Consider the following 13316-nt stretch of genomic DNA (forward strand, 5'->3'; position numbering starts at 1 on the left):
TTCTGGTGGTGTTTTTTGTTTTTGTTTTGTTTTCTCTCTAACGAAGATAATTCAAGGCTTCCAAATAGTTTTACATAACAAAAGCCTCCAAATAAATCTTTGTGTATAGTACTTAAATATGTACTTATCCACTAACTATGCAGTTTTCTGGTGAAAATTCTACAGGTGTTTGGTTACTAGGAATTTAAATATCTTGTTTATAAGCCTTTTTGTAGATATATGCTATCATAAAAGGTATTAGTTGCAGAGATAAATTGACTGGCCTTCCCATAATTTAAAGCAATCATTCTATTTTTATATAAAACTTCAGTTGATTAAAGAGAAAATGTGCACAAGAGGGCAGCATAAGAACTTTAAATGTCTTAAGGCCAGGTGAAATTCATCAGACTTCATTAGACTAAAATGGACCAAAGTTTGTTAAATTTGTGTGACATAGTTTATTGGTTTTTGACCTTTTTGATCAGCATCAATATAATTACAGACCAAATTAATAATTTTAGTTTCTGCATGATGTTTTTTGGATTTTGAATTTCTTTGTAAATTTCTAATCTTGTTTTTAACTCTGTGACACAAAACTGAAAAAGTCTGGATTTTTTGGTAGAAGCTTAAATCTGGAGAAATGTATAAATGCATTATTATTATTTTTATTAGGTCATGATGGTGCAGTTAACTCTGTTGGATGGAGTCATGACAAGAAGTTCTTAGTTTCTGCATCAGAAGACAGAACTTTAAGGGTCTGGTCAGTCTGCAATAATGAATCTGTCCTAATTCTGGTAATTAGAAACTTCTGTCAGTTTGGTTCATAGAGGACACTGTTTTGCACTTTCATCTACTGCCATTTTAAGAGCCTGATTTTCAGAGCTATTGAGTGGTGGTGATTCCAACTAATACTATGATCTGCATAGGATGTACTTAGAAATGGAGAACATGTAGGTTTAATTGCAGAGAAACTTATCTGCATTGATAGTGCCACTTGTTTGAGGGACCATGATGGATTAAACAACATTTGTTGCTTTCCTACATTTTTGATCACATATGGTTCAATTCCAGAAATTTGTGGGGTTAAGTTTTCTCATCTTTTACAATTGGGGCAGTTGTTAAGTGAGAAGTAGTGGATATTGTGCTAGGCTCAGCAATGTCTGTTTTTAATTTAAATGATTGCCCCACACTTCTGCAAGCCCAGAGGCAAACTAACAAAACCAGGTTGTACTAAGGTAAGATTGTACGAGAAGTCCAATCTTTCAGAGGTGCAAAGCTTTCTATCCTTTGCTATTGGATTTGTTGCAGTGTTGTATACAGAAACCTGAGATGCCTTTTCATGGCTTGACCACTTGATTATCCAGCATCCTGTTTTGATTTCTTCCCCTTATGTTCCCTGAAGTAGGAGAACTTTACCATAAAATTTATACCAGTGCCACTCATTCTCTAAATATACTTCAGTTCTATGCATGACCGCAGTGGAAAGATTTAAATTTTCCCTATTAGAGTGTGTTCCCATACTCCTGCTATACTTAATATGAGCTTGAGACCATGGCCACTCTGGGGTTCTCCTGTTCGTGGAAACTATCCTCCCTTCAGTTTTGCTAATTGTCCAGAATATCCTTTGAGATGAGGTATATGCATGATTTTATCATGATAATTTATGAAAATTAAAAAAAAACAACCTTGGTAGACAAAACTAGTAGGCATGTCTGGAAGCTTTTGTTTTATTGTCTGCTCTGTGTATTCTATTTTTGTTGGCTCAGCTCTGCTTGACTTTATAGGCTACTCAATTCAAATGAAAGTTTGAAGTATGAAGCTAGATTGTATTAGATTCAATTGACTACAGATACTTTTAACTTTACTGCCAACTAATCTAAATCAATTGAAGAATTTATTTTGAGATTAATAGATGTCAAAAATAGGTAAACCCACTACAAAGTAAGCTAAGCATCTGGCATATCATCAAGATAACAGGGAGATGACACCTTAACACCAGGAATCTCTGAATAAATATTTGTTATCTCAGAATCCATTCTTAATAATTGTCTTTGCATTTCAGGGCAAAGAAAAGTTCCAGAAGACTGTACGCTTTGCACAGTTTTATTTTATAGATACATTTATATTGCTGTGTTGTGGAGCCGAATTTCATCTATTACGTTTCCACATAGACACAACGAAGGACGACCTCAAACGGTGAGTACAATTCCTCATTAACAGAGAAGTGAAAGTACTTGTACTGTTTGACCTGGAATTTTGTGGGTGTTGAGGTAGTCTGGGGGGTGAGAATATTACAAAAGAAAAAAAAAAAAAAAGGAACAAATAGTAAAAGCTAATTGTAAAAATACCTTTGTTCTGGCATAATAAGAAAAAAAAAAGAAAATGTCAAATATTTTTTTATAGCGCATACCTTAACTACTGCAAATAGTGTTTTACTACTACTGTTACCATTTGGGACCTCCTGAGCTTTCCCTTCTGCCTGTTTACATCTCAGTGTGCATTAATGTCTTGAGTTATGTTTGAATAACTGTAGGAAATCTTCCTTTTGTGGGAATATTCTAAATACTTTTTCTTTCAGAGACTCTTAACTTTCTGTGACTTTTTTCCTTCTCTATCAAATGGAATTAGATCACTTTCATGATTTTCATTGACTTTCCAACTATTATATTGCATCTAATTAATTATTACCCTATTTAGTCCTTGTGTTTCTTCATTGTTAGGCATTCTTCATGCACGTATTATTAATACTATTCTGGTTAGCATGTTATGAGTTTAGATTTTGAGTGGAAGAGCAAACAATTAATGTTACAACATTGAAGTCTATTAGCCGGTATTGTGAATGGTGTGTTCTGTCAGTTCATGATAGTAAACAGCACTGGGCTTCATCCTTAAATGGGGAAAAGTAGCCTATTTTCTTAAGCACAGGCTTAAGTATGTTTTTGAACAGGAGTTCTTTCCTGGATTGAGACATGAACCTGGTAGTTGGAACTTTGCTGAAACTTTAAGTGATCATACAGAAAACAAAAGGAGAAAAACGTACCAAAATATATCACTTCTTTAAAATACACTTTTTAAAGAACAGAGATTCCTTCTTACTTGAAAATGCAACTGACGGATTATCATCTAAGATCTGTTTAAAAGTTTTTCAAAATGGTGCATTAATTGTGCTTTTCAGTCACTTACTTGGTTTTACAGTTAATCCACTGTCATTTCTGATACTTCACTTTCCATATGGAGGGTGTTGTTATGGCTCTTATTATTATTGCCATATACTCTATTTGGAATAGGAATAAAGTGAGCAGACTGGAAAAGTAAATACAGAGGAATACAAAATTTCCTGCTTTAATTTTATAGTATATACATTAACTTAGGAAGGTAAAACTAGTAGAATAAAATGAAAATAAAATACTGAAATACAGGCACAAGTTCTTTTGAAAGTATTTCTGCCCCCCCCCATTGACTTTCTTTTCTCATAACTGCTTCTACAGAGATCTTATGTTCTGAAGCCCTCACCCTTTAGCAAAAGTAGAGGAAGAACCTGGAAGGCAGGACAAGTGATTCCTGTTCCCAGTTTTGCCTGATATCTATTATAGTATAAAGAAGTAATATTTGCAAACCAAGGCAGGCAACTGCTTCTCTCACACCATTCTTAACTCTTAAAATTATACAGGCAATTGTGGAGGAACTTAGAAAAAGAAGATGGAAAAAACCATTCTGATCGTTTAGATCCTTCCCTCCTCTGATTATTTTTCAGTTTCAAGATTTAGTTAAAAACAGTTTTCCCATCTATTTGTAGGACTCAGGCTTTAATAAGGACCTTCCATTGTGGTATATAACGTACTGTCTCCAGATACCTCCTTTTTTACTTTTTTTTTTTTTTTTCCTACAAATACCCATGCCTCTCAGAGGAAAGTGTCCAATAATCTGAAGAAAATCCATACTGCCATTACTGTTGTGCAAGACTCATCTGAACTACGTTTAAGCTAGTTAATTTAGAAACTAAAGGTAGTATGGAACTTTATGTAATTGTAGATCCCACTCAAGCACTTTTGCGAGGACTGAGGAACTGAACTGCTATGGTGTTCTGTATTGTTCCAATTGCTTTGTTAGAAATGTATATAATAATATCCTCATTTAAAGCTTTTAAAGTATGTATCTAGGGTTGTGCTTATAGCAGCATTTTGTTATTGCCATGCTCTCAGTATTTCTTGATGCACTAACACTAACTCAAAAGTATGCCATTAGGCTCTCTGGGATATTGGTGTAATGCCAAAATACCAAACACACAATTGCAGTCATTACAACAAATCCACAAACCTTTCTGAGGCCTCTATCTCATCTCCATCATCTCTATCTCATCTATATATCTATATATCTATTTTCTCTCTTTAAAAAAAATGTATTAAAGGTCAATTTGCTTTAAACATTTTCTCTCCAGTTCATTTCCCAGCATTTCTTTCTTTTATGGAACACTGTATTATTCCTTTAGTTTCTCTCAACTCTCTCATTCTGCCTTCTGAGTTGAGTTTGGAAGAATGCTTGAATGAAACTGATTCAAGAAGATGCTTTATACCCTTAATTGAAAGGGCATGGCAATGCAGTCTCGCTTACCAATATATTGCTACTGTGTTTCAGAGGTGAAGACAGTACAATGACAAATCATTTAACTGTTTCTTTGTGCAGAAGTTTCAAAGAACTCCCCATAAGTATTAATTAACTAAGCAGCACAGCAACTTAATTCAATTGTTAAATCTTTGTTCAGTTTTAAAGGTGAAACTGAGAAATGGAAATAAGAAAAAAGAACATTATATTTCTTATTCACTTATTTAAATATATCCTTATTTAAAAATGTCACAGAGGAGATTTATTGTAGTTCTGGGAATAGGGTACAGATGTCCAGACTTCTGCTTCTATGATTAATCTCAAAATGACTCACAACCTAAACAATTTTCTTTGCATTCTCCAAAATTACCAACTATTGAATTTCTACTCTCACCAACAGCTACGCATGCTGGTACGAAGTGTTACTATTTGCTACTAAGTGTTTTTAAATTGAATTTTATTTATTTAGTTAGTTAGTTATTTTTTACTTTTAATTCACATAAGAATTTGAGCAGAACAAAACACCTATGGGTTGTTATCTCATTTTCATAATCTAATGTGTTTTAAAGGTCAGAATAAGTGATTTGAAAGCACTTTAAAATGGAGAAAATTGTGTTCCATTAGCAGAAACAGTACCTTTTAAAGACATTTTCTTTAGCAATTGGTTTTACCAAAAATAAATGCAGTAAGGGAAGTAATAGTAAAATATCTACTGTAATTAAATGGGAATCTATACCAGAACATATTCTAGATGGACAGAGCAAAGTGGGTTTAGAATTTAGCATGCTAATGATATAAAGGTGAGTGTTCATTGCAGGTTATTTGTGGAAAGTTAATGCAAACCACTTTAAGCCAGTTTAAACTTTTGAAGTAAATGGGCTACAAAGAGCTGATTCAGCAGTATGACACTAAGAATATTCTAAGCTTGGTTCCTTTGAGCTTTAGCATTAGATCAATCAACTTCAAACTGTTTTTTATCAGGAAAAGAACGGAAACTAGATGAGCAGCACATAAGTTGTAAGATGAATTCTAACATCATTCTAACAGTAACCATCTCAAAATGCTTTACATTTTCTCATCCTTATCTTTTCCTACGTCTAAGATTCATTACATGGTGTGAGTGAATGACATCTACTCTCTGTAGTGTAAGACGGAATTTTTTCAGTTATGATAAATTCTAAGCATTCTAGCATATTAAGTGGTGATTTTCCTTTTCATGTAACTGATTTTTTTATTTTACTGAAGTTAACCCGTGTCTGGAAATGTATAATGGGACTTCTGTTTGAAGGTTACTTTTTACAGTGCATACAAACATGTTTGTAATAGCCTGACACTTTATGATCTGTTATACTGATGATGTTTGTGGTCTGTCACTTAGTTTTGACTTTGCCATGTGCAACCATTTTCCTTAAAACTTCCAGTGTCAGATCTGCATCAAGCTGTTTTTTGGGGGATTTTGAGAGTTTTTTTTCAGGTGCCTATGCATCTTCTGATTTTAGCATAATAACACATTTTCAAACATTGAAGTTTTTTATCTGTCAACAAAATGTTTCTACTTTACCGGGGTCTCCTGAAAAATTATTTCAGCAAAGGACTTCAAATCTGCTGAAAAGCAGATATATCAGTCTCTGCAACCATTGCAGGAAGTATTTGTATCTTGGAATCTGGTTTTATATTTTGTTTCTGAAGCTATACCAGTCTCCTGAAAATAACTATTTTCTGTAAATATATTCCCTGAAAATGATTACATGTCCAAAGTATGTGGGATACAAGAGATTGCAGAGATTAGTCATTTACACTGTTTCCAGAATTCTAATGACTGAAGGGATCAAAGGAAGACAGAATTGCAGTTTTGAGTGTATCAACCCTAACGTGTTTTTATTTGTATACCTGATCTATAAGATTGTCAGCTGAGATTATGTGCCATGTATAGAATTGCAGACCTAGAAAAAATTTGGTAAGAAGATACTGGTCATCCATTTTTTTTTGCCCCAGTCACAAGCTATTTTGTGGCTTGAGGAAGTGCTGGTCTAATCTAGACAATTTTTAGGACACATTTGTGCCACAGTAGCCTCCCCAGTTGACTTGTGAGGTGGAATTTTGCCTGTGTTCACTTCACAATCTTGGCCTTCATCTGTGCAGCATTTTCTGGGGCATGTAGTGTTTTGTAATAGATGAAAACAACTTCACAATTGTCTGTAACAGTGCATTCTTATTTGAAATCCTGCAAAAAAGGAACTAGCTTTGCTAATGGCAGACTGTCAAATTTATCTATTGAAAGTGCTCAGACCTGAGATGGAATTCTTAACCTGGTTGTATATAGCTTTATTTTCAGAATTTGCTTCTGGTAGGAAAATAAAAATATTTTTTCTTTCCTTTTGGAGATTTCTTGTCATATATATATATATATATATGTGTGTGTGTGTGTGTGTGTATATATATATATATACTGGAACCTGGGGTTGTTCCTGCCCAGATGTAAGACTCTATACTTGCCCTTGTTATCTCAGCTTACTCAAAATTAGCTGGGATATCTTTACCCAAAAATGGAAATAAAGCACTTGTTCCTGAAGTGTAGAACATATATACACACACACACACATATATATATATATATATATATATAAAAAATATTTTTTTTTAATGAAGTAACCCTTGTATTGACAGAAATCTGTTGATGTTCTGCAGACGAAAGCACAGTTACTTTATTGAATGCACCCTCTTACTGACAGATTGTAATATCTTTCAACAATCTAAAAAGCTTCTCTTTGTGTGCTCTTCATGCCTTTGTCTTGATAAACATTACAACACCTTCTGACCTTTACTGGATTAATTCCTCTGATTAATTCTTCAACAAACCCTTTGTAAGATATATAACAATCTTTTCTATTATTTTGAAATTGAACTGTAGATTGTGCACTTTTGCTTATGTTTCACATACTTTTTTTTCTCAAATTCTGTTCTTATATATTACAAGTGAGTAGCATTTAAGTTTATATCTTTTGTTTGAATTACAAAATACCTTTCTTCTACAATCTGATTACCTGCCTTCTATGTTATCTGTTAATTCTTAGTTTATGGATGTATTATTAAAGCAATAAAAAGGTAACCCAAATTGTTATATAGACTTTAATCTCTAACAGACAAGAAGTAATGTACAGCATCCAGCTCAGTGTGTCCACAAAGTCTGTCTGAGTTTAAGTTCACTTGCACTTTGAATTATTAAAAGTGTATAGGACATGTGGCAAATGCATTGTGTCCAGAAAAGATAAGGTCTTAAATATGCTAAAATACCTCTTTGCTAATGGGTACTCTTGCTCTATTATTTTTTCCCTGTTACAGTTTTGTCCTAACTTGTTTTTTATGAATCTCAGTTTACTGTGTTGGTTGAAGATTTGCTTTCTAGGTGAGATTCTATCTGGATTACAGTCTGTGAGGCATTTAAGTATGTAGTAGACTGCATTGTAGAAAAGAAATACTTCAACTAACTCAAAACAATTGTTCTTGCATTTGGGAGCAACCTAACTGTCTCAGTAAACCTCTTTCAGCAGAGCAAATTGGACCAGAAGAAGCTTCATGCTGCCTTCATTAGATTGTTCCTATTATCACAGAATCACAGAATGTTAGGGATTGGAAGGGACCTCGAAAGATCCATTGCCAAATAAAGCAGCACTGTGTATCTGTTATAAACATTTTATGAAAATTTGTCAAACCCAGAGTTTTCAATAATGGGGGAGTATATTTGGTATTCTAAAGGACTGAAATTCCTTAATTATTTAAGATATTTTCCAGTTTTTCTATAAATTTAAACATCTATTGGACAATGGCTCTGGTGTAAATTAATCACAGAATCACAGAATGTTAGGGATTGAAAGGGACCTCGAAAGATCATCAAGTCCAATCCCCCCGCTGGAGCAGGAACACCTAGATGAGGTTACACAGGAATGTGTCCAGGCGGGTTTTGAATGTCTCCAGAGTAGGAGACTCCACAACCCTCCTGGGCAGCCTGTTCCAGTGCTCTGTCACCCTCACTGAGAAGAAGTTTCTTCCCAAATTTAAGTGGAACCTCTTGTATTCCAGTTTGAACTCATTACCCCTTGTCTTACCATTGGTCGTCACCGAGAAGAGCCTGGCTCCATCCTCGTGACACTCACCCTTTATATATTTATAAACATTAATGAGGTCACCCCTCAGTCTCCTCTTCTCCAAACTAAAGAGACCCGGCTCTGTCAGCCTTTCGTCATATGGGAGATGCTCTACTCCATCATCTTTGTTGCCCTGTACTGGACTCTCTCCCTGTCCTTCTTGAACTGAAGGGCCCAGAACTGGACACAATATTCCAGGTGTGGTCACACCAGGGCAGAATAGAGGGGAAGGAGAACCTGTCTCGATCTACTAACCACCCCCCTTCTAATACACCCCAGGATGCCGCTGGCCTTCTTGGCCACAAGGGCACAGTGCTGGCTCATGGTCATCCTGCTGTCCACCAGGACCTCCATGTCCCTTTCTCCTACACTGCTCTCTAATAGGTCATTCCCCGACTTATACTGGAACCTGGGGTTGTTCCTGCCCAGATGTAAGACTCTACACTTGCCCTTGTTATCTCAGCTTACTCAAAATTAGCTGGGATATCTTTACCCAAAAATGGAAATAAAGCACTTGTTCCTGAAGTGTAGAACAGTTTATTTTTGTAGTTTACTTGAATGAAATACTCTGGAAATAATAAAAAACTTATTGGATTGAATTGCAAAACACTCTATTTTGCCATCTGCTTCACCATCAGTGTTGAAGTAGCTCTAACATCTACCTGGAAAAGCTCAGCAGATCGTTGTTTGAGAATGACAAAGAAAGGCAAAAGCAAATTGTTGAGCACTTTTCTTTTGAACTGATCAGGCCAATGAACATATTTCTTTTGTCAAATGATTTATCTTTTGCAAGTTTTTAGCAAGAAACAGTAATTATTCCAACAAGTGTGTCATACTTGGACTTTTGTATTGTCATTAGACAATTTTAGACATGCTAAAATGGAAGTATAACACAGTTACATTGGAATTATTTTACTGCGTAGAAGTATTTGCATTTAGAATGTAATGTAGAAATGTTGAAGTATTGTGGTGTGTTGACATTCACTGACAGCACCCACCCAGTCACTTGCTCGCTCTCTCCCAGTGGGATCCCTCAGTGGGATGGGGTTGAGAATTGAAAAGGCAAAGGTGAGGAAAGCTCATGGGATGAGATAAAGACCATTTACTAAGTGAACAAAAAGGAAGAAAAATACAAGTGATGCAAAAGTGATTGCTCACTAGCTCCCACCGGCAGACTGATGCCCAGCCAGTCTCCACACAACGGCTACTTTAAAAAAATTGTCCTCTCAGTTTTATTGCTGAGCTTGGTATTTTATGTTATGGAATATCTCTTTGGATAATTCAAACAAGTGGTCATGGCTGTGTCCCCATCTGGCCTCCTGCACTCCCCCTGCCTACTCGCTCTGGGGGCATAGTGGGAAACATAGACTATCTTAGCACTGTACAGACAGTTCAGCAATAGCTAAAACCCTGATGTGTTATGAACACTGTTTTGGTCACAAATGTAAGACACAATATCGTACAAGTGACTATGAAGAAAATTAACTTCACCTCAACCAGATCCAGTACAGTTATTAACAACTCTGTTTATTTACCTTAGGTGGCAACTTTTATGGAAATCACATTCTTCTTGCCCAATATATCCATATACATACCTATAACCATGGATGAATGCTTTCTGTTGACTTCAATGGATTTAAGATCTATGTTGTCTGTGCCAATAGATTTCAGTAAACCGAAAGATCTAGTCACATTGAATCACAACACAGTTCTGTCTTTTTAATAGAGTTCAGCATTGAATCAAAAGGTCTGCGGCTGTAATTTTTAATAATGAAAGAAAGCATTCTGTTTTGCTTTGTGATGCCAATGGGAGTTTACTGGTGGTGACATATCATAACTTATTTCATTAACATTAACATTTGTTTGATATTTTTTGCAGATACAAACAGAGAAGTGTTTGCAAATTGGTGCAGAAATTTCCCATGGCTTCAACAATGGAGATTACTAGCCTTTCAGCAGTAAATGATTTCTACTCTTGTATCCTTTGTTTTTCTTATTTTCTTTATAGTTCTTTGGACTTAATGACATGGAAATAACTTCAGTTAAAGTAATTAGCATTTGATTCTTTAATACTCTTCTTTTTTTTTTTTTCTGTTTTTTTTATTAATTAGAGTGAAAATGCTGTATTTCTTGTGGTATTGAACTTCATCTTCGGACATAAATTTTTAGGACTGTAGGATTTTTGGTACTGCTTATAGGGCACTAAATACAACAGTCTTGATATCTGTTTATCCATCTTTTTGTCTGTTTATATGCTTTTGTTCCTTTAAATTGGTTTAACTTTAACGCAGAGAACTGTACAGATATTGTACTTGCAGCTGGCAGCAACCGAGCATTGGAAGTTTTTGACCTCAATGCAGGCTGCAGCACAGCAGTGATACCAGAAGTTCATACTAGATCAGTCCATCAGATCTGCCAAAATAAGGTATATGCTTTATTGAATTTTATTTGTAGTATGACCACTACTCCATCAGCAAAGGAATTGGAGGCTGAAGATATAAATGATAACCATCAATAGAGCTTTTTATATGTTGGGAAGGATGGACAAGGTCGTAAGTCAATGTGACAAAGGCACCTAGATCTCATTTGTTCTCTAATGGAACGCAGGGAGCAGCAAGAATGACTGAACAAGCTTGCTAGTAGGCAAGTGTATGTTACCCTTTGCCTTACTTGCACCAGACTGTAATATTGCACTTCAGTATGTACTTTTCCTTATGCAACTGTTCTCCTCCAAAGTTGAATCTGAAGTAATCTGATTTTTATACTGAAACTTCAGAAACAGCAACCAAAAAAGAAAAATTGTTCAGTCCTGAAATGGACTAGATGTCTTCAGCCCTCTCATCCTTGCTTATTTTTTTTTCACTTAAAGATTGATTTGAATGTTTGGAGATCTTATGGTACAGTACAAGCTTGAATGCCTACTGCATTATGTTTGGTTGAGTGTGGTTCTTCATTCCCACTTGGCAAGTCCTTCTGTGGGTTCAAAACAGTTCCTTATTACTACTTTTGTAGAACTCTTAGTGAATTTTCCTGAAAGATGTGATCTGGTAAAACATTTAAAATTGTGCTAACTATTTGAGTACTATTTGTGACACGTATAGGCTTAAAGTTTTGGCTTTTGTTTTTGCTTGGTCAGCCAACTGTCTTCAGGTTATCTATGTTTAAAGCTGTAGGATAGTATTCACTTGAGAAAAAAACCTGGAGGTACATGGTATAGCAAAGAAAATGGATCATTTTTTTTTTAAATTATGTATCAAGGTTTTCTGCTTTTTCAGTTATATGAAATTAATAGTTTAGATAGGTCAAGAGGAAAATTACACATCAACTGTTTTGTTACAGATGTATAATTTTAAAACTGCTAGAGTTATTATAAATTGGTGAATTTACATTAAGATGATATGCTAAAATATTTTATTGGCTTATAAAAATATGCAGAATGCTCTATGTGAATTATATCCTGTTTAAAGTGTGAAACACATTGGAATCTAAGGTTAGCTAGTGATGAAGAGTGGTGCAGTAGAAGGAAATTTGTGGAGTGAAAGAGCTAACGAAGATCCACTGCCTACACAACAAAATTTACAAAGGCTTTCCTTTGGACTAGCTGTAGTCTAATCTTGTGGATTAAATGATCAAAAATCACAGAATCACAGAATGTTAGGGATTGGAAGGGACCTCAAAAGATCATCTAGTCCAATCCCCCTGCCGGAGCAGGAACACCTAGATGATGTTACACATCATTAGCAATTTATATATATATAGATGTATTCTTGAAGTACATTTTCTGATTTAGATTCATCCAAACCAGTTCCCGTGTTCCAAGACTGCTTTGTGATGCTACCTGGACAGCAGTAAGTGGGAATGATCAGGAAATTTGTTCTTTAAATAAATTTAAAATACATACATATTTAGAAGGTCTTGTAAAACACTAGGAAATATATATTGTGAGTAAGTCTGGGAGAAACCTGTTAGAAAATTATTAAATACACAGGATATTCTAGAAGCATAGGTGAGCAACATGACATTCTATTATTTCTGATTTTGGACAGCAGCAGCTGTAAGCAAGTATATATAATCTGCAATGTAATGACTTAGCTTTTAAATTATTCTTTTGGTCTGTTCTAAAGATTTTTTGCAAGAATTGACAATGTATGACATTCCTTTCAGCCTACAGTGTACCTGATTAAGCTTATTATATCATTTGAAATATGTTCACGGCAGACATTAACTCTATCTCATTCTAAGACATTTCTAACTCTTGAAGCTCCACATATGATTAAAGCTTACACCGTAAAATTGCTTCCAGAGCTTTAGGCCTTACACTGCTTGCTTAGAATGTCCATCATCTTGATTTAACTAAGCATATTAATATTTATTATTCAAAACCTCAGTGCATTTTTGTTCCCTTAAAACGCACCTTTGCACCAAATTCCCCTGAAGTGCTTGGAGCATACCATATAAGGACAATACAAAGCTAGTCTTTGTATAAAGATTCTTCCAGCAGTAACAAAACTATGCATCCTTTCTACAGGACTTTCAGCCTCTGTACTTAAAACAAAAACTACATTTTGACTATTGTGTTTTTTGTAGCCT

General features: G+C 35.0%; 1 protein-coding gene across 1 annotated transcript in view; it reads left to right on the plus strand.

The window, feature by feature from the left end:
* The window catches only part of WDR27 (WD repeat domain 27), a 111210-nt gene that overhangs the window by 26333 nt on the left and 71561 nt on the right, over positions 1-13316 (plus strand). Inside the window, exons 17-20 of the mRNA XM_071807302.1 lie at positions 652-773; positions 2042-2175; positions 10606-10703; positions 11030-11151. Coding sequence (XP_071663403.1) covers positions 652-773; positions 2042-2175; positions 10606-10703; positions 11030-11151 — 476 coding nt within the window. The remainder of the gene's footprint in view (positions 1-651; positions 774-2041; positions 2176-10605; positions 10704-11029; positions 11152-13316) is intronic.

The sequence above is a fragment of the Patagioenas fasciata genome, chromosome 3 (genome assembly GCF_037038585.1).
Source record: "Patagioenas fasciata isolate bPatFas1 chromosome 3, bPatFas1.hap1, whole genome shotgun sequence".
In the NCBI taxonomy this organism is placed as follows: domain Eukaryota; kingdom Metazoa; phylum Chordata; class Aves; order Columbiformes; family Columbidae; genus Patagioenas; species Patagioenas fasciata.